Below are 22,264 nucleotides of genomic sequence, written 5' to 3'. Positions count from 1 at the left end.
AAATTTTGAAATCTGGACTTTTGTTTAATGGCATACAGTGAGAGACAGAATTTGTGACAATAGAGAAACCACAGAGCTTCACCAGTGAGACCTTGCTGAACTTCTGAGAGACTGACTTACACATCTATGAACTTAGGTGCAGCTGGTTTGCTACCCCACTGTGGGCTACTGCTAGCCCCAGAACTCTGAAGTTGTGGAGACTGCCACACTTAATAAGAGATTTTTTAGATTCAATGCTCTTCCAAACTTGAGTCTCTCATTCAATTCTTCAGGAAAAGAATGACTTCTGTTTAAGGGAATTAATATTTGAATTACACACATGGTGTTAGAATACATTCCACTAAATTTATAATTGGCCCAGGAAATAAGCAAATGTTAAAATTCTCTTAAGAAAAGGCCACATGATTAAAATTGTATCACCTCTTCACCAAAACCTATATCATGTTAGTGAGATCCTGGGTTGAGGAGAGGTGAAGCAGTACAAGATCATGAGCACGTGCTGTGTGCAGTAGACTTCCAATTCATGTATTATGTAAATATTAGTCTGTCACAAATGGAAACATCTTCCAGTGTACACTGTTTACTCAATTCAAACGCATGCTACTGCTTCCCTAGAAACTCACTCAGAAATAAAAGCCAAGCTTCATTGCTAACTGCCTCTTTTTTTTTTTTTTTTCTCCCCAAAAAGATGTAAGACTTCTTTATATGGATAGATCAACAACTTCCCACTGAACAGGAGGGCAGAACTTCTGAATGATTATGTAGCCTCCTATCTGATTTTGGGGGTTCTTTTGAAAGCTGTAAGTTTCAAATTAACTGATTTAACGCCAAGCAATTCTAATGGTATCTGTATCACTTTTTGTAGTATATTAACTTTACCTTAGTCGTTTTCATAGCAACAGTTTAATTTTATGGAAGGAAAACAGACTAGCACCAGCAGCAAAGTGAGACAGCACTATATAGAACAATACTTATTTCCTACTAAAAAGCCCCTGCCAACTGCATTGCTTCTAGAAGTGGCAAGTCTGTGAACGGTCACTCATGAATTATTTAAGATTATTCTAAATTTCACAAGGAAGTACTCCAACCTTCACACAGAAATAAAAATGAACTCACCCAATTCTTGCTAAGACAACAAAAGGACTTCTACTAATTTCATTGAGCCATAGTTACGTAAACTCCTTGCCAGTTTGTGCAGGGCCTAAATCTAACATTATTTTGAAACACATGTAAGGTTTATAGTACATATTCACATGAAAGCACATGGTTTCTTCAGCAACACACTTGGGAAAACAGAAAAAGGGAAGAAAGTTTTTTCTATACCTGGTAAGTCTGAAAAAAGGAGAATGCATTCGTTGAATCCATTAGCCAGAAGACGATCCCTCAGTTGTTGAAGTATAGCCACTCCTATACAGAATGGGAAGGAGGAATTTCCAAGCAGTAGTGTATCCCACAAGTGAAAAATTTTATGCAAAGGGAAGACATCTGCATGACAAACAGGCACCACAATAAATAAATAAAGTTGTAAGTTAATATAAATGCACATACACACACTTGAGACACTTTCTTATCTCCTGTCTTAGGGTTATTTCTTTTTTTTTTTTTAATCTGGGAGCAAGCAGGATTCAACCTGTTTAAACATGTTTCTTTTCGTATGTATACAGACTATTCTAGAAGAAATCAGTACCTTCTTTCTTTATTAAATACTTTGAAATATGAAGGTTTTCAGATTTCAAACACAAACAAAATTAGGCAGTTTATTCTTCTTTTGGTACAGAATAATTAAGCATGAAGAAATGCATAATCAGTAATTTCCAATAGCATGAAGACATTAATGAGTGAATCAATAAGCTCAACTACTTTAAACTAGACAAGAAAATGAGCAGAATAGAGCAAAAATTGGCAGAGAGGAATAAAGACATATTAAAAATAGCACCATTTTGCATATAAAGCCGAAGGTGGATCTCCTAAAATACATTATACTTCAACTAAATAGTTCTAACACTTCAATTCATCACCAAGAAAACCATTTTCTCAGTTTTCCAAAGTTGAACATTCCAAATCCTCATAAAAGGTTTAGAAGATTGGACAACTGCAACAGCCAATGCTTTACAATCAAGATCTTTAGGAACTGCAATCAAGAATCTCACGTGAAATTCTCTGTCATTTTAGAGACATAATCCATCAGTTCTTTTCATCTCACCATTTTTTTTTTGATTCAAAGTGTGCCAATGATGACATGAAATGAAAAAAAATATTAAAAAATCAAAGATCTTCGAGGAAAGAAAACGACAAATTGCTTTCTAGTCTTGCTTTACTAACTTTCCTGTCTTTCATTAAAAACCCACCAAATCAGAAAGCTCTTTTTGTTCCAAGTATACATGCACAAATATTGCAGTAAAGCAGAATAATATGTTCAAGAAGATAAAGCTTGTTTTGTTGGCCTTCAAAAATGAAGTTAGTCTTTGTTACCTTAACTGGGTGGGGAAAAGGTGTTTTAATTATTATTATTGTTACTATTCCTTTTTCCAGCATAACAGCTTCCTTTTCACATTCCTTCAGTACTACACGCACAGAATAATCCAGATCAAGTTTAATACAGTTTTTTTTTTTTTTTTTTTCAGAAATAAGAAAACACTAATTACTGTCAACTAAGAGCAGAAAGTATAATGTGACAGACACTGTTGAGACTCAAGTCACAACACACATCCCTGCAAATTACAAGTGACCTGCTAAATGACATACACACGCAATCAATTAGGAAAGCTCTAGCTGAAAAAGTGAGAAAAGTTATCCTTAAGAAATACAAGAACAATTAATCAGAAAAGAAAAGAAACCATACTCACGTGTAAACATTGTAAGAAACCAAGGAATTGCGTAGAGCTGCAAAAGGTGGGGGGAGGAGAAAAGACAACAAAAATCATGTTTTATTAAAAGCTCAAGTCCTTGTTTAGATCAATTTTAAACTATATTAAAAATTGCACAGCTTGGCAGGAACACATTTAAATGGGAAATAACTGCAGGGCCCAAACTGCTCTGATACAACTTTCAGCTGCCAAAAGGTGTTCCCATGCCCAGAACCCCCATTCTCATCTCTTCCAAATTATTATTTCCTGATGTTGTACTGGAAACAACAATAACCATCACTTTCAGCAGGGTTACGTTTGGAAAGAGCACCAGCACCACGAGCAAACCCACCCAACCACCACCAAAGTCGTAAAGCACTCAAGAACCTGCTCTAGTAAACTGTCCCAGTTCTCCCCTTACATCATATGCTGCTACATGAAACATGACTAAGGGTGCTTGAGCAAGCATAAAACAACTTTTTGACTATAGAAAAAAATATTTTTATATACATAATTAAAAGTGCAAATCACAATTTTCAACAGAAGAATTTATAGATTCATGGTATCGACATCTTTTGCCTTTGTTGATATTTATTATAACGTATACTTCTCAGTGAAAGGCAGCAAGAAGTTTCACTCTTGTAAGTCACTTAAGCAAATACTGCCAGTTACTGACACCCTGGGCATTTACATTGTTCTAATGGGACCTGTAAAGACAGGTGTCATCACAAGAATTTGAGGCTGCTTCAGTGCTTCTATTACTCTGGGACTAAGAACTGTAACAGCTACAGAAAACCTCCTTTCGGTCAGAGTACTTATGACATTATATATATAGATAGATAGATATAGATATATATAAAAGATTCAGTATGTATTTAGAATAGCTACCCATTTATGACACCTTGAGAGATTCCTAATCTTTAACGAAGTACTTTGTGTGTTGAAGGCAACAGAATCTATTTTCATGAAACATCAATTTCTACAGAAGGTCCCTACAAGTTAGGAATGCAAAGGCAGGACTACCATTGTTAACATTTACTCAGCTGCATAGCTCATGTGCTCTGTTTTCCATTTCTGAAGATTTACAGTTAGACATAAAGCTTAATATATTACTTTTTAGCTCATAAAAAGTGCAAATTAATCCTCCTATTATGCCTTCCCTGGAAGTAAGCAAATGAAAAGCAGAAAGCATAATCAATATTATGTTAATAAATGACTACTTATTCCATAAACTCTTAAACAGGGTTATGGCACTGACAAAACCATGCGCACATTTGCTGAAAGGCAAATATGTCTATCAAGGCTCTCTCTAGATTTTATTCCCACACCTTCATATGAGTATTCAATCGTATCTGAACCGTACACTGTCTATAAAACTAAAGGTTTTGATGATGACTGCTTAGCATTTTCAATATTTACACGGTTGTGTTTTGAATTTTTTTTTTTTTAATTTAAATAAAGCTTGGCCTCTAACCCTTCAATTGATTTTAAGTGTTCAAAAACAAAAACAAATCATCTCCTGTCACCATTTCAGCCTCATTGTACATTCATACTGTTTCCCCGAGTATCTCTCTTCAGTGCCTTCAGTAGATGGCTCCCTACTGAATAATAACACCCTGCTCCCTGAAATATCCCCTGCAGTGATTGTGATCAGCTAATACCTGTTTACCTGCTAACTTGTATGTGATATATTCTGTGCAGCAGGAAAATAAGCATTCCTAATAGCCTGAGGCTCCTCTTTGCTTTGAGGTACACATTACGTAGACATCATTTTTTTGAACTACATTACTTCCTCGGTATTTAAAAGCAATTCCTTCCTCCTTCTCATACATTTGATTAAAATATTTTACCAGAACATATCCACTTACTCCCAACCTCATACACAGACACCTGTTATCTTGTATGCATATACATAAAAACATACAAGAAGGACAAAATTTGAAATATTAAACAGATCCTCATTAAGCCTATCAATAGCAACATGAAATGTAAGTCAAACTATTTAAGTAGACAGTATCAGTCAAATTTTTATTGAAGAGATTTTGCTCTCAAATTTTCATAAATGTAACTTTCTAAGACAAGGAGGTCCAGATAAACCTGAAGTGGTTATGATTACTATTATAAGGAAGCAAAGAGACAATGCTGGTATTATTATTCTACCATACAAGTGAAACTGAAAAACAAAGATGAGAAAAAGAACTGCACAAACCTGAAGTCCTCAAATAAACAGGCTACCAAATCTTTTTAGTTAAATGGCTTCACTTTTAATATATTATTAGTAAATACTGCCCTCTAGCAATCACAGGCCAGAACAGCATTTTGCTATTCTGTACTAACAAGCTGCTTGCTTGCTGTTCAGGTTTTCAACCCTTTACTACTGAACCAAGGAATATGATGGGGTTATGTCTTTTATTCACACTTAACATTAGGTATGCTTCAGAACGATGTTGATTTTATCCAAAGTAGCGTTTGAACTGCTGGAAGAGCTTGGGGATAAGTCACATTAAAATAAAAGCCTTTAAAACCAATACTTCAATTTTTGACTGAGCTTGAGATCAAGCAATGCCAGAATTATCGTTTTGCTTTGCCAGTAATGTAGGAGCAATTCTGTGCTTTTAAGTAAGCAGTTGGACATCTCTTAGCTATAAAGAACACAGCAGTGCCCTAACATCACTAACAACAAGCTGAAAAAAAACACCGTATTTTTTTTTAGTTAAAATCGAAATCTCCTGTCCTTCCACTTTGTTTCACTGTCAGTCCTTCCACTATTCTATATTCTATTTCCTAGCTGAAAGTCTCCAACAGTGCTGACAAATTCAAATACGACAAATTCTGCTCAAGACCTGAGACTAAAGACCCAGTTCAGTGTTTTTAACAGGGTGAAGGCCTTCATTTGCCCCTAATTAGGTAACAAGTATTTGAGAACAGTCTTTTTCCCACTAGAAATTCAACCTGCTCAGAGACACTGACTGAAATCTTGATGAGAACCTCTTCCATGAGAAATTTATTGTTGCCTGTTATTACTGCCTGCATTATTTTGTTATTCGGCTTCTCTAGAAGCTGAGATTGAAATACAGAAGACTTGCATGGAAGTTTGAGATTTCTGTTATAGACAACAGTTTTAAAAATACTTATGTTCAGAGGCTTTTGATTCAAAATGTCTTCTAGAAGGGATAGCAAGCTGAACATGAGTGTTAATTTTTGTTGGTGGGGATGGTACAGAGCACTAAGAAGCATACGCAAGCATCTGGCTCTGTTGAAAGTCTGCAACAATAAAGTGGTTGACCGGTATGAACCAGGTGCACCTCATGAACATCACAAGGCAACTCAAGTGAAGCTATGCACCTGGCTACAAGATAATGAAAATGAATTATTTATTATTGAAGGTCTGAAGTTTCAAAGCATCAAAAATGCCAACACTCTCCACAAGTTCTTGAATGTTATGTATATGCATAACAAACAAGTTTACCGTAAACCTCCAAGAAAGTTCAGTCTCTGCACCTCAGAACTACAGAGCTGAGATCAAGGTTAAATACCTATCATTTTAAAGATAACACACACACACAATAGGGATAATCATCATCCTCATAATCTTTTATAGAAGAATTCTCATCTGACCATCTGTCATTTAATACAATATGTTATTTTAAACTGATCGTATCTCCTGTCATATCTCCACACATAATAAGAAAAATTTGTAGATGGATAAAGAACTATTTTATGGTATGTATTTCATGCTATTTTCAGTGCTCAGACTTTGATTGTTTGTACCTTGCCTCCTCCAGGCTCATCACTTAGAGAGGAACTACCACAATTAAAGGCAACATGGGACAAGTACTCTACCTCCAACAGTTTGGTTGCTTGTTTGCTTCAGGAGAACATGCTAAAAATGCTGCAAGGGACAGTTACAAAACAGTTTGTCTGCCATTCTAAGCTGCTTTCTACATATTTTATGCAGGCACTGCCTTAAATGCCAACAGGAAGCACTCACAAAATGTATCATGCCTTCCTATTTATTTATTTATTGAATCGCCCAGTAGCAATCCCAGATAGTGAAGATCTGTTAAGTAAACCAATCTATTTTTTTTCCCATGCTTCCCAAACTAAAAGACCATTTGACATAGCAATACAGAAAGGTGGTAAAGACAATGATCCCCAGCTAAAAGGAATAAACCCCTGATCTTGCACCTTCATATACCGCTGCTTTGTCTTCAAAATGCATTCACACATACCTCAGGCCTACAAGGGGCCTAGACAATTCCATGCGTAACTGCTACGTAAAGGTGCAAAAATGGTTAAAGGACTAGGGATGCAAAAAGAAGGGAAATGGAGACCAATTTTGAACTTCAGATTCTACCCACCTACACAAAACATGAAGAACGATCACATTCCTCACAAGATAAAAATATCAGCAAGAAGCCTCTCCCCCAGATTCACCACTAGGTAATCATGCAACAGAAGAGGCAAACGGAGATAAAGTACTTCAATCACAGGATTTTTAATTCTTGGTTAGATGAAACCCTGTTACAAACACCTCCCGAATTATCACCAAAACCAAGCAAAGGTATCTATCTACCTGTGACAGCAGCTCCAGCAAGATGGTATTAAGTAAGTGCAGCTAGACTTTGTCATCTCTTTTAGTGGCCAGCTGACAACTGCATCTAGCTTCCCTAATTTGCAGCTGAAAGCTATTTAGAATAATTTATGCCCCGTTAGTAACATAGCACACCTCCTTGTTTTTCTTCAGCTCAAAATGGTCTGTTGTTGATGTCAGAATTATTCAGTAAAACAGAGAACAGATGCTATAAAACATTACAGAGAGTGGTGGAGATTATAAACTTCAGGAAAACGAGCGAAGAAGAACTGGAAGATTCACCGTACATACCTCTCTATTTACATGTAAATCACATAGCCACAGCAATGTACTTAATCCAGGCACCACATCAGGTAACTATATTCACAACTATTGAACCTTCAGCAGTGTTCAATATTCGGAGAGCTACATAACCTGAAGCAAATGGGAAAGGTGCCAGGAAACGCAATCTTTCCTGCAGCGGGAGCCTGCGTTTCAATGATGAAAGATTAATCAGGGTTTACTTTGATAGGATTAGTACTCAAGCACGAAACTCTGGTTCAGATCTCATTACTAAAGTGCATATTCTTCACCTTGATGGATCTTGGGCTGTCTTGTTACAGGTAAAAAAAAAAACAAAAAACAAAAAACACCTCTCTCACTGATCTGGAAGGCAGAACTTTTTTTTTTTTTCCAAATGACATGATTTAGAAAAGACAACCTCTCTTCAGAGGTCGCTGTTAATTTTAGAATTGGATTTTTTTTAATTATACCCCAATTTTGTAATTATTTGCTGCACTACCTACTCATCTCCTGTTCTAGACCGTAACGTTTGGAGACAAGGCTCACATGTGACTATGTGCTGTCTGATGACTGGCACAACACAAAATCTAAAATATATAAAAATAGGTGATTTTTAACTCTTCCATTTGACTTGCATTTTTGGAAGGTTTTGATGTGGAGAACTGTAACTGCATAAAGCAGGAGCTGCTGAAAGAGCAGCAAACAACCACAACAGGTTGGTTAATAGCAGAAACAGAGACCTGTAGGATGGTCAGGGAATTTACAACTACACATCCTCAATGGAAATGAGTGCCCTGGACAACAAGAAATACAGAGAAATTGCTCTGGTCCCCACAGGCTACAGCAAATAAATATTGGGTGCATTTACACAGTGATGCCGCTAACTTGATTATCCCACAGGAAATTAAATGTGGATGTTACCCATGTCCTTTATCCCCCACCAAGCACGCAGCCTTTCTACGGGTGAATATCCTCCCTTCTTCCCACTTTCCCTCACCTTCATCCCTTCCTTCTTCAGATGTGGCTTATTAGCAGTACATGTGGCCTTATAGAGCATCTGTTTATAGTGCAGTAGCCTAGCTTTATCTTTTGCTTATTTGAATGCTACATTATCTTTTAAATTTGCATCATAAATAACATTATCAGGTTAATAATACCTTTATATGTGAAAGCATTTTTTTCCTCACTACAATTTTTGTAAACAGTGCTAATGAGTATCCGCCAGTCCCAAAGACAAGCAAATTCACCCAGGAATTGTGTATAACATGATTTTGATAGCCTTGGCCTTGCTGCCTTAAGTTAAAGCATTTCTTAAGCATAATGCTTTACTGATAAAAGAACGATTGACATGAAAACAAACAAACAAAACACATATATATTTCTTTTTATGAAATAATTTCTATGTCAAGCTCTGACTTCAGTTTCCTTCTTCGATTTTCACTTCTCTACTCTTCATATTGACAACAAAAATTGTTTCCATTATCTAGTCTTAGGATTAATTTATAATTAACAAAATTTCTGTTATATTGCCCATAATACAGAATTGTTTTTCATTTCTCTCTATCTTAAAGGCTTTGTCCAGTGAAAGGACCCACCTTACATACATGTTATGCTCTTGATTGCTAAGCATTTTTCCAAGATCTGACATATCTACAGATTAACCATCACTTGTATATATATATTCTTTATTGCTTGCACACTGATTTGTCTTCTGTGTTAACCAAAAGCATTTAATTAGTTTGTAGAAAGTTTTCTATTAGTCATTTATGGCCACGTTTGTTTTGCATGCTAAACCACATTTTAAAGATAAAATTACATATTCGTTTTAAGATTAATCAGTAAATTAAAACAAGTGATTAGTAGTAATTTCATTGTATTTACCATGCCAACACAAGGGGAAGGACTGAGGTATATAAAACAATAATCAAAACTTTGCCATTTTATCCACATACCCAACAAGGTCCATTAATACACGTCTCCTAACAAACTACTATCAAAAATTTTGAAAGGCATCTCAGCCTAATTGTCCTCATTTTCCATTTTTTACTTCCTTTGAACAATATTTTTAAGAATATTCCACTTACATCTGGAATAAAACCAATGTCATTAAGATGGTTACTCAGCTCTGGATCATGGAATGCAATCATCTGGGAAAACACCGTCAAGTATTCTGAAATGACAAGCAAATTCAAGATCACTAAAAAAATACATGCCGGCACATCTTGTTATTTCATTATGGAGCAAAAAAAAAGTTTTTTTTTTTTATTAAAACAAACAAGCAATCTAAAAAAAAACACAAAATAAAACAGCAAGTGAATACCAGTACTGTCTTCCTTATCACCATTATATTCAACACAGATGGAGAAACGCTTGTCTTCCTTAATATCAATTTGGATTTTCAACAAAGCTTTACTTGACTCATACTCAAATTGTGATGTATACTTGGAATGCATAGTTAAAGACTTTTCAGTATGGATATGAGCCACAGGATATTGCTGGAAACACAGTAGAATAACACTGTTTCTAGAATTTTTAAGACCCAATCCGAGTGAAATACAAAGTTTATACTCCTTTAATTGTGTTCTATGTAGTTTATTTTCAACAAAGCTAGATTTTATAATCCAGAAAAGGTAGTGATTAGTGTACAGAAACCGCTGTACACTAAACCACTGTAGTATTACTGCCTCAAGAATCAGGCATCTCAGGAGTGCCAGCCTCTCCCACCTGATGCTGCATCTGTTAGGGTGCAGATGACCTGTCAGCATAACCACTGGTGAGTTAAGTGGGTAAACAGACCCATGTTGAGTTTTGTGCCACCAAGGCCATGCTGCTTCAGAGGTTTTTACGTCTTCTCCAGCATGTTATCTCAGTCTCAAGACAAAGAAATTCTTATTCACATCCACACAAATTGGGGAGATAACAGAATCTATGCCCGAAGTTCATACCATTGTATGTGCTGACCTTAAATGAAAATAATTAAAAATTTCATCTGTAAGGTTCATCCTTTATCAGTTTTGCACCATTAAACAACCAGTCACCAGACAGGTAATAGCAAACCAGTAATTCAACACAATCCTACACATTCAGTTGTGTGCTGACGAAAACAACTTCACAATTAGTTTCCCTGAAGAACATTTATTTTAAAATGAAAATTCATACCCATGATTATTCTCTGCAGATATACTACAAGTTGATAAATACCATCTTTATTTGACTAGCTTCTCTCACAAAATATAATTACTGCATGGGATTACATGGTTAATTAAGGGTCTAGTAAAGACACATGAGCCTTCACAAAAAACTCACCAATTGGGTCCAGCCAACTGCTGCTGGCTGGAATTTCATTAAACAATTTTTTGGTTTGTTTTGCATAATTAAGTGTTCCGTATCCAAACATCTTTAACTGCTCTTGCTTCCTATTTAATGTAAGGAAATCCATCTGATAAGCTTAGGAAAAAACATCTATCTTCACTGTTTAGAACTGGTCAGACATGAGGAATGCTGAACTCTGCAGTTTAAACAATTTCTTCTCTCAGCCCCTATATGGAAGACACAAGGCAGCTAAAAGCTAAAATTGCAGTAGGCAGTCAAATGACACTTCTTGATGCTTTCTTGCTACCCAGTAAAACAGGAAAATTATAAAGAATTTTCCCTTGAAATTGTGTGAAACTCTGGTGTTTGACTTAAGTCCCTGGAAAGGATTGTATCAGAATACTTGAAAAAATCCTAAGAGTTCCAGTCTGTCTGAGTCTTTGATGACAAAAGGTGTTGCAAAACAACTTGGAAATGTTGTACTTCTTTATTTTATGGAATCCTACTGACCCGTACTTATAACTTCAGCTGATATTTTTGTAAAATTTTGATTCCTGTGGGTATCACAATAGGGAACCTCTAGAGAGAGAATTTTTTTTTTTATGTAAGAGTATACCCCCTTGAGAAAATCTTTACCAAGCTATTAAAGTCAGGAACAACTGATATAGTATGCTCTTTTCATCTTTAGACCTTTACAAACTTCTTTTTTCAGCATACACTCTTTCTTTATAGAAAAAAGTATGCAAAAAAGTTGTCTTGAATTGCTTTTCCAAACTATTCACTATTTTGCACAGTCAGTTCATAGTGTCTCTGATCCACTGTCCTTCATATGTTGACTCTCCTAACCATGTTCAATCCTCATGTTAGCTCTCCCCCTACTATCCAATATTTAACTGCTTTTATGGCTAACCTTTTTTTGTTGACCAGTTCTTAATTTCCTTTCTTTTTCTGAAGACAAAGAAATGACGGGCATTGTTCCTTGAGAAGCTTCACAAGTTATACAGAAAAGAGAACTTCTTATGAAGAAATACAAGGACTGCAAGCCATGCTGCAACCCACTATTCAACAAACACTTGAACAGTTGAGTTGCATCTAAAAATATTCATTACCACACGCTTTTTTTTTAAACTATCAAAGGCTTTTGAAACAGCTTCTGTTTAAAAAAAACAAACACAAAAACAAACACAAACTGTTTACAAGAGAAATTATCTTTGTCATCATAGACAGTGCCAAGGTGGCTTTTTAAGTCTGCACAATTCCTTCTTTGTGTCTCCTTGAAATTTACAATTAATTTTAAAGTAAAACAGACATTTAACCCCCAGCTGTTGTTTTAATTTGAGACACCTATGTAGCTGAACGCTGAACTACAGAACATATTCCCCATGGCTAAGTCATGTCCTGTGTGGATAAACCTTATTAGTTCAGTAAGAAAATCCCCTCATGTCTCAAGCTCTCTGAATACTGTAAAACCCTTTTCCTGAGTAGAATCTACGTTGTACTGTTCCTCCTCTTCACCTTGCCTTGTTATCAAGATAGCTTCTGTAATGACATGATTTCAACCACCCGAAGGATAAGTCTACCATCTAACACTGGAAAACTTATTCCCTCATTTTACAACTTTGCATAATCAATTGACTCTTACCTTGGATAGAACACGGAGCTGTACTTCTTGTTTTGGTAAAGCTTATAGCTTTATTTTTTTCTAAACCTTGCACAAATCTTTACCTACTTTATCATGTTCCCATTATTCTTGCACACTTTCTTGTTTTATTTAAAATAAACTTTTTGAAAGGCTTTTTATAACCACTTGAAAAAATGTATGTATAAATGCAGACTTAATTCTGCCTCTTAGAAGAAATACAAAAATTAAAGAGATTTACTTACCTTGAATAACATGAGAATTATCTTTCAGAAAGAAGTTATACAAATACTTGGGTATGAAAGCAGACATGCAGGCATATGCCAGAGCTGGAAAGAAAAAAAAAAAAAAGAAAAGAAAAAGAAAAGGATGAAAAGGATGCAACCACAGAGGTAGAAATGTATGTATATCTAAAAATGCTTACTATTAAGCAGATAAAAAGCATAAGTTTTTAAAATCAACCAATAAGCAAAAATGATTGTACAGATACATAAAAAGGGCACGTTCCTTATTAAGAATTTTAAAAGCTCCCAACGTTTACCCCTTGATTAATTCTTGGGAATTTGGCTGAGAGACAGTCTACCTATTTTAATACAATTCTTGGCAATGGTGGTAGATCAGAGATTTAAAAAGGAGCCTTAGTTAGAAATATGGTTTTGACATAAATTATCCAAAGAAATTATACATAGTTTGGGAAATGATAAACAAAGCATCAAGTTTATACTGAAGTGACATAGGATCACATTAGAAATGAATTCTGGTTTATGAATTTTCTGGCATGGAAACCACCACTTAAGTTTCTGAGCCAAATGTATGCAATTTAATTAGTAAACTAGAACATGGAAGTGTGCATTTTTAACTATTATATTTTGCTGCAATGGAAAGAAAACCAGGTTCTACAATCTAACTATAGGAACATGTCCAAGAGCGAGAAAAACCTGTTGACAGAAATATGTAAAGGTGCACAGTAGGCATAGTAAGAGTTACTGTCCTGAGAAACTAACTTCCCCTCTCCTCCATCTTATGAAAAAGCTGGGTGCAAGATAATGGAAAGCTGGACTAGCCCTGTTCTGAACAAATCACATTCTAAGATGGTAAAGGCTGGGTATCTAAAGGTGGGCTGATTTTAGGAATTTAAATCCACCATCATCTTTTCTGAATGATGCTAGTCTGACAGGTTAATAGTTACCAAATAACGCGTTCATTGAAAAACACAAGTACTAGAGAAGCATTTCTTGTTTTTCTACAGTTATTTGTACTTCCTATTACATTTTCTTTATTGTGTTTATTAATAAATACAGTGTTTGAACCCTTTGCTTGAGCAGTAGCACACCACATACTCTTTCTAAAAACTGACCATTTCTTTTGACCCATGGCAACAAGAGCTTTAAATTTCCTTCATAGTTACAGGAAACTCTTGTCTGTAAGTAGGTGCGCACACAGCTGTATACAGCTAGATACAGATAACAGACTGTGCTTCCCCTCATCCCCAGTAGAAGAGGTGCTCACCTTCATTGTTAAAATTCAAGTACAGGAATGGTGCACAAAGAGAATCAAGACCTAAAGAGGGAAGAGCCACAAAGAAACAGCATGAAGATCTCATTTATTGTATTGCATAAGATGAATTCATTAACTTACCATGAACATTTGCATACTTGATAGTGATTATAATACCTTCAACATCAGGCTTCACGCATAATGCTGAGAACAAGCGTGAAATCAGTGCATAAAAACAAAAAGGATTTAAAATTGTTAAAACTATAGCACTGAATTGATTATTCTGCTTTGGCTTTCAAGAAATGCAATTTACATTCCCAAGAACTTGCCCAGTAGGTTCTTCAGTGTTTGAACTAGAATAAGCAAGAGATTTTTTTTTTTTTAAATGAATTGATTGAAATTTAAGGAGAGCATAAGAAAAAGGCGGGCAATTTTACATTAAAAATTAAATATAAATTATTAGGATCTAAGTTTGCAATAACCCACAGATTCATTCTTCAAAAGAGACAAAAGGAAAGCAATCCAAAGAAGGTGTTTTTTGTTTTTTCTTAAGTTAACCGTAGCTTTCCAGGTAATTATCTGAACTTGCTAACTAGTCAAACTCACCTTGCCAGTAGACCAAATCAGGATGGGAAACAACCCAGGCCTTCAATACACGCCTAAACTTTGCATGACCCTCTGGTGATGACAGCAGTTCATCATACTGATGGCAACGAGGAATATCAACTTCAATCTGTACCACAGCCAAGCATACAATATAAAGAAATACATATAAGGAGTCAGGACAAGTGGGGAAACGCTACAGCAATCATGCAGCACTAGAGGTGGAAGTCAGCCAGACAAAATAGGTCAGACCACCACCAAAACCACAGTCTGTTTCCCCCATCACTCTCAGAAATGTAACTGAAAGGGGACAGGGCACTAACAGCCGCACTTAAAAGATTAAAAACAGAGAGGGTTTGTTGGTTTGTTCTTTAATAAAAATAAAAATCAGATTCATGTTTTAAGAAGGGTTCTAACAATTGAAAGCAAAAAACCAACAGATTACATCTATCTATCTATCTATCTATTTTTAACCCAACCTTTGGCCTATTTCAGGTGATACCTTTGTTCAACAGGGTAATTGAATCAGAGTACTCAGAAAGCTGTACCCAATCTGATGGAAACTACGTATTCAGCCAGCTGATGGAATAGTTGTTGCTCATGGTGTCTATTTACATGTGGTAATAATTCTTGGAAAACTTAATCATTCAAGAAGCCATTTCTGTGAAGCACATTTTAGTTCAGAGGATCTCAGGGTACTTGGTGAAGTCCGGCATCAGGTCCAAAAGGCACAGCGAATATTCAATAAAAACAGACTTTTCAACAACGTATCAATAAAATTGTTCACTACACTTTACTGTTGCTACAGAAACAGAGGTTCTGAAGTAAAAGAAGATTTCCCTTACCAGGTGTTATAACTCAAATTGAGCTAAACTAGTTGTTCCTATCAGTTCTGCAAGATTCTTGCTATGGCACGAATAAGGTTAGAGGACAAGGGAAACATTGTAGTATGATCAACCACATCTGCCATCACAAACAAATGACAGCCACTGGTGGAAAAGATCTTTGCATTACTTCAACTTACAATGTTTCATCACAACAGAAGTCTTTTTACCTGTCTGTCTGTAGGAATTGGTGTGTCTTTATCAATGGCATCATATTTTGCTTGTATGGCACCCTAAATGTGGAAGAATAGATGAAGTTAGAAAGCCCTTACTGATGTAAAGGCAGATTATAACGTACACACAGGTATACAAAAACTGACTGTTTTTGTCAAATACTTTAGTAGGCAATTTTTTTCTGAAAATATATACTTTCCCAAAGTACAGAAAATTCTCACTGCTCAATTTTAACAAAAGCATCTTTATCCTGCTATATTTCAGGATATATAGACCTTTCTGTGATGTTCCAAATACCCTTAGTGATTTTCTGTTGTTTACACAGGAAGCAATATACTTGATCCATTTTCCATTCTCAAGTTCACTGAAGCTTTCAATTTAAATTAAGTAATTTACCTTCAACACTGCCAAGTGGCTTTCAGCATCAACTGCATAAAGGCTGCCTATTAATTACTACTGATATTACCAATATATACAACTTTTAAGTAGCCAGTACATGCCTAAATCCCGGAACAGGTATGCTCACAAGTGCATTTTAATGTTATGGGACAGGGAAATACTACCTTCATTGTACACATGCTAAGCTGATGAAGCATATGAACTCACCAAGCAGGGGCCAGGCCAGACCCTTGACCAGCAGTTATTTGTTTCCTTTACAACTTTTTTTTTCATCATATTATACGGCACTCAGCTGATCACACCCTAAGCTGGATTTCCTAAAAAAAGTACCTTGAGATATGTAATCTGTAAGAATCTCTTTGCTGCCCTACTGAAGATTGCAAACAGAATAGATGCAAAAGCTGAGCTGTTGAGCAATCTCTCTGAGGGGACTTCATTTCTGGAATGTACCTTTGGGCAAAGGACACTTTATTTATTTATTCTCCAATCTTTGGAGGATGTGTATTGGTTAGTAGGTGAAAAAAAGATATATTTGATATTTTTCACCCTGATTTGCCCACCTATTGCTGACTGGGGAAGAACTGCATTTGCCAAAAATACTAAAAATAATAATAAAAAAAAGTTAACTACCAGTTGTATTTAAATAATTTCACAAGATTTATTGTATGGGTACTATTTTTTCAATCTATAATCAAAATGAAATATAAAGGCTTTAAAGCAATATTCTTTGAAATCAAATAATGTCAGAAGCAAGAAACGTGCTTGAACAGTCTTTGTTCATACAATTTCATGCATCATTTTCTTTAAAATTGCACTAATTTACTTGCCAAATCTTCAAATCCTTTCCGGCTTTCCTGTCCAACCAATTCCTATCCCATTCCTTCCCTGGTCAACACTGGAATTTCCACAAATGGCTTCCCATTACTCTTACCTCAACACCCAACAGGGCAGCCCAGGTTATGCCTCTCAGAAGAGGAGGGATGTCAACCCTGGCTTCTTTCCAAATTTGGTTTTTCTTATATGGGTAGGCCTTCAACGAGAAGAGATTAATAGCAAAAACATTAACACATAACTGAAATGAATCTAATCCCCATTCTGGGAAGTTTTTTCTACAAACGACAAACTGTGTCAGTCTGAACAGTGAATGCAAGTTTTACAACAAGCAAGTTTCATTCCTAAAAGGAAACCCTGGATGGCAAAGTATGGTTAGATATTAAAAGACCCGCTCTTTCTCATAAATGTATTCATGTGCTTTGGTATATATTTGATATATAAATTTAGTGATACTAATTATTATTGTTTTTCTTAATTACATGTTTATACTCATATATCCAATTTTGTTTCATTTAACATTTCTAGTTTATGCCTTCCTAAGTACTGTACCTGTTAACTCAATCTCACTCTTAAGCAAGAATCCATCTCTCTGCAAACATATAAGTAGGGTTTGGTATTCCCTCCCCTCCCCAGTATGAAACCCATGTTTGTATCACAGCTATAGAGGTTAAGACTGCTGTTGTTTTCCCCTACAGTACTGCTTGGAAATGCAGAAATATGCACAGGTGTATTTATACCTGTATTAGGTATACATACCCTATAAAAGGTATAAATCAGGGAATCAGTCAGGAATAACTGGAATAGTAAATCAGGAAATCAAGGATGCAGGATTAGTTTCTTCAGTAAATAGCAGGTATTAGCAGCAGCTCTATTTTTATGTGCATACTTTAAAGTCTACTTTTATATTCAGCACAATAAAGAGACCTATTTCTCATATTTTTATTTTCAATCTTGTTTTATTTTTGTAAGGCATTCTCACTCCTCTCCTTTGCGGTCTCTCGCATCTCTGCTTCCTTTTTCAATTACTTAGTCCTTCAAAAATCCTCTAATTAACAGACCGAATCCAATTATCCAGCATCAGAAAGATTCCATACCTTTAGGAGCCTGTCAAACAGGACAATTCTGTTTAGCTGGTACTCTGTGTCCCTCTCCCGGATGATCAGAGGAAGACTGGCAGCTGCAGACAGCTCATTACTACTATTTGAATGAGGTAAAGTTGACTGGCTGGAAAAAGAATTAGGATAGTAGTAGTAAAGAGCAAAAAAAAAAAAAAACACAATTCATTGTGAAAAAAAATGAATACCCAGTGATGCATTTTTGAGTCAGAACCAAGTATAAATGGATAATTTTAAATATTCAGCACAAACAGTTGATTTACTGAACAGGAAAGCAGGTTGGAATTCTCAGTTTGGTTTCAGGACTCTAAAGCCACTGGTGCTGAGTGCCTTTCAGCTCTGACCAACTTTAAGAGCCAAAGCAAGACATGCTAGGTTTGCTCTTGGAAGATGGCTGTCTAGCTGCACGATGTGCTACTCAAAAGTAGTAACTCAAAATTCAGTCCCTTACATATACATGTATATGGATTTACACACACACACTTACTCATCTTCGAGTAATGGATAAAATGCTTCCCCACCAACATCTTTCAGTCTCTGAAATGAAGAAAAAAGACAATTCATAATCAGAAAGCTGTTCAGAACTCACAAACAAATACTTAGTGGGCTCTGAAAACTATTACTTTACAATTCATTTACCAAGTTTAGTAGCTTGCTCTGAAACCTGTCTTAAGCATTAGCTCAGCTCTCAATCAGCAAAAAAACATACAGCCTTTAACACTAGAAAGTTTTACTAATACAAACTATTTTATTATTATTTTTAAGAGATAACGGAAATCATTCTGCCTGAAAAGAACTGTTATTGTCTACATAAATGTATTTACACATGCACACACAGAAAAAGCTTCTATAGACCATGGATTAATTGATCAATATTGTTTACTATTTTTTTTTTTCCTTGCTTTTTGACATGGACTTCCTATCTAAGTAGCTGCAAAGCAACTGCAGAGCTTGGTTTTATTTTTTTAATCAGTTCAAAAGTTATGTAAATTTGAGTTCCTTTTAGTAGCAGCATCTTAAAGCTGCACAGAAATACAGACACTCTCTGGGAAGGTGACAGACAAGTGTGCCTGGACTCTTGCTTCAAGTTTTCAGACATCTTTGGTGCATCATGATTAATGTTTAATACCATCCTCCCTGCAGTGCTCTGTTTTGCAGTTCAATCCCCAACTTAAAGGCATACAGCACACAGCCTGTTCCTCCTGGGATTGACAGAATAGTTCACTCTCAGTTCATTCAGACCTGATCCTCTTTTGATTTCAAGCACCATGCTCTGCTCCAAGAAAAGTGTTTGAAGAATTGTGTAAGTTCAAAAAAATTATTTCAACTAACATTGCAAGGTTCAGGCTTGTATCCTCCCCAGATAAAACTGCAGTACACGTTTACTGCAGTTTTATTTGGGGAGGATACAAGCCTGAATCCTGCATGCTGCTGCATTTATACAAGTAGGCACTAATAATCAAAATTACAGAGTAAGTGTTTTTTGTTGTTGTTGTTTTTTTTTTGTTTTTTTTTGGTGGCAGACATCAAGACCTCAGGAGTCACTTTCCTTATTAACCTCCATAGTCATATGGAAACGATTTTTATAAAGACTGCTACAGAATTGCAATTGCTACTATAAAAAGCCAGTTATAAACAGTGCATTGTAAATTTCTAATTCTGTAGCAATAAAGCTCTACATCTATGAAGATACGTGGACAATTAAAATACTTCAGTGATGTATGCAGTAAATCTTGTAACCCATTGCTACAGCAGGTAAAATAAGTTAGCATGAGTTCATTATTCCACTGAGAGAAAACTGCATTACTGCATTTTGGCAAAATACTTTGAAGTGTTCTTTCAAAGTAGTTGTTTAAGAGATATATTTTTAAAGGTTAGTATTAAACTACCAGAAATTTGACATCCAACTCTAAAGGATAAATATCTGAAGGAGCTGCAACTGAATTGAGCTGATCTTGCTTTTGAATATTGTGAGCCACCTACAGACAGGAATTAAAGAATGCAAAAAGACACTCACTGCCCCAGTTAGTTTAGCAACACTGCAGAATATCAGGTGCTACAAAATTATTGTGACTGCACCAGAACAAAGCACAGGTGATAAAAAATTAGAACAGAGGAGGGGGAAGATAAACCAAATTTAGAAAGCTTTTACAGAAAAAGCAACTTAATAGCATAAATCAGAATCTAACCTAGATACCAAGAAGTCTTCTCTTGGAATCATTAACACTGCCCTTTTGTAGAAACAGCAGTAGGAGCTGCTGTTCCATATTCCCTTTAAACAAATGTTTCTGCAGCAAAGACAGAAGCACCTGTGCACAGAATTTTTCTTACATTTCGGAGCTGGCACAGAGACAAAGTCACAGTTGTGTCATCTAGGAGGGAACTTCTATCTCGTCCTTGCCCAAAGCTTTCACCATCTTCTAATAAAAAGCTTCAAAAGGGAGAGAAAATATATAATTCAGGTCATTTTATAACATAAGATTTGATTTAGAAAAAAAATATCTTACATCAATCAGTTTCTTCTTTAAAACAAAACAGTAGGTCTTAGAAGTATACTGCATTGACTCTGCAAAGCATGAAACCTGCTATCAAGGGAACGTACGATCACCTTAAATTATTCAAACAGCTTTTTGTGTAAAAAGGCACATTTCAGGCTTTCCACGACTTTGGTTTGCGCACAAAGGAAGACTAATGAGATATGAGATTAATATTCCCTTTTATTCCTTGAGCTGGCACAGACCAAGACTATTTAATGGGAGAAGCAAAAATAAAACAGCACTGTCATTTGAAAGCCATTTTCAACCATGACAAAAAAAAAAAAAGAGCAAAAATCTGATGCAGACCTGTTCTGTTGCAGTCTAAGGGATTAACAAATGCATCCAAGTAAGAGTGTATAAGAATTGCCTGTTTAGTGTTATTTTAAAGTAGACAGCATTAAACTGATCACTAGAAATTAAAATATGGCTTAGGAAATTGAGTCAAATTGCATTTTTGAATGAACACCTCATCTTCATCATAGTTAGCACGACTGAAAATGTTTTCCCCGCATAACTTGAAAGCAGAAACATTCACCTACGGGCACAGTAATAGGCAGTCCCTCAAAATGTCACACTACTGCTGCTATCATACCATCACCTAAAATCTAGATTTTTTCTTTTTTTCAAGATACTGCACTTTTGCTGTACATGCTGATTTCATATGTTTTTAAATCACAGACCCAGCAAACTGATTTATATGAACACAAAATTCTGTTTATTAAGATCAGATTGCAGGATTAAGACATCAATATATTACATAAAATTGCAACATGTGCAGCAATAAGATAAAGGCAGTAACACTGTTATAGAATTACAAGTGAAAGCCAAGCATTTAAAAATAAATAAATAAATCAGCTGATCTGCTGAAGAAATGAGCTGACCATTCAGCACTGCTGCTCTGTGAAAGAGAATTCAGATTGTGAGAATTTGCTACAGAATGAATTAACTTCCAATTAAAAATACGGTATTCAAGCATAGTGAAACTTTTTTTTTTTTTTAATTGAAACTTAATGCTATTTTAATTCATGCCAAATTTAGGGACTTCCAGTTCATTATGTTGCACTTCACCTAAATTTCTTCTCAAATTTCAGAAAGCAATGTGCAATGCAGCTAGATAACAGATACAACTGTTCAAATAACACCTCAAATTTGGTAAGATGGGATGTGAAATGATTTTCTGCTGTTCAAGAATGCTATTTTCACTGTTTTTCACATATGCACAGGTGTTGAAACTAAAAACCAAACCAAAACATTCTCTCAGCATCACTTCCCCATGCATTGTCCTTCCCTTAAAGCGCTTCTCTTTCCTTACTTGGGAAGTGTGCAGACAGGTGGCTTTGATCGAATGATTTCCTTGTTGACAAGTTCTTTCTCCAAGTCTCCTCCAGCCAAACACCAGAGATAATAAACCTCTTCAATTGATCTTTCTGCTAGGTAATCACTATCTTCATCTACTAGGAGAAACCACATAAAAAGTGAGTTACAGCTTTTTAGGCAGCTTGTATTTCTTCCTATCACTCTAAACACATTCTGTGGAAGAAAAGTTAC

At 35.6% G+C, this 22,264-nt stretch overlaps 1 protein-coding gene across 4 annotated transcripts in view; it reads right to left on the bottom strand.

Annotated features, from left to right (window-relative positions):
• TBCK (TBC1 domain containing kinase) overlaps nucleotides 1-22,264 on the bottom strand; it is a 103,705-nt gene that overhangs the window by 46,613 nt on the left and 34,828 nt on the right. For 3 of the 4 annotated variants that reach the window (XM_032186573.1, XM_032186572.1, XM_032186574.1), the window contains exons 12-23: nucleotides 22,029-22,170; nucleotides 20,511-20,610; nucleotides 18,667-18,716; nucleotides 18,159-18,288; nucleotides 17,162-17,260; nucleotides 15,828-15,890; nucleotides 14,777-14,903; nucleotides 14,183-14,233; nucleotides 12,919-13,002; nucleotides 9,807-9,892; nucleotides 2,847-2,883; nucleotides 1,324-1,485 (exon numbers count right to left, since the gene is read on the bottom strand). In XM_032186573.1, the coding sequence (XP_032042464.1) occupies nucleotides 1,324-1,485; nucleotides 2,847-2,883; nucleotides 9,807-9,892; nucleotides 12,919-13,002; nucleotides 14,183-14,233; nucleotides 14,777-14,903; nucleotides 15,828-15,890; nucleotides 17,162-17,260; nucleotides 18,159-18,288; nucleotides 18,667-18,716; nucleotides 20,511-20,610; nucleotides 22,029-22,170 (1,131 nt within the window). The remainder of the gene's footprint in view (nucleotides 1-1,323; nucleotides 1,486-2,846; nucleotides 2,884-9,806; nucleotides 9,893-12,918; nucleotides 13,003-14,182; nucleotides 14,234-14,776; nucleotides 14,904-15,827; nucleotides 15,891-17,161; nucleotides 17,261-18,158; nucleotides 18,289-18,666; nucleotides 18,717-20,510; nucleotides 20,611-22,028; nucleotides 22,171-22,264) is intronic. The other variant, XM_032186575.1, reaches the window with a different exon arrangement.

Source organism: Aythya fuligula, chromosome 4, assembly GCF_009819795.1.
Source record: "Aythya fuligula isolate bAytFul2 chromosome 4, bAytFul2.pri, whole genome shotgun sequence".
Lineage (NCBI taxonomy): Eukaryota > Metazoa > Chordata > Aves > Anseriformes > Anatidae > Aythya > Aythya fuligula.
Note: the sequence above shows the minus strand (reverse complement) of the source record. Positions and strands in the feature narration are given on the sequence as shown.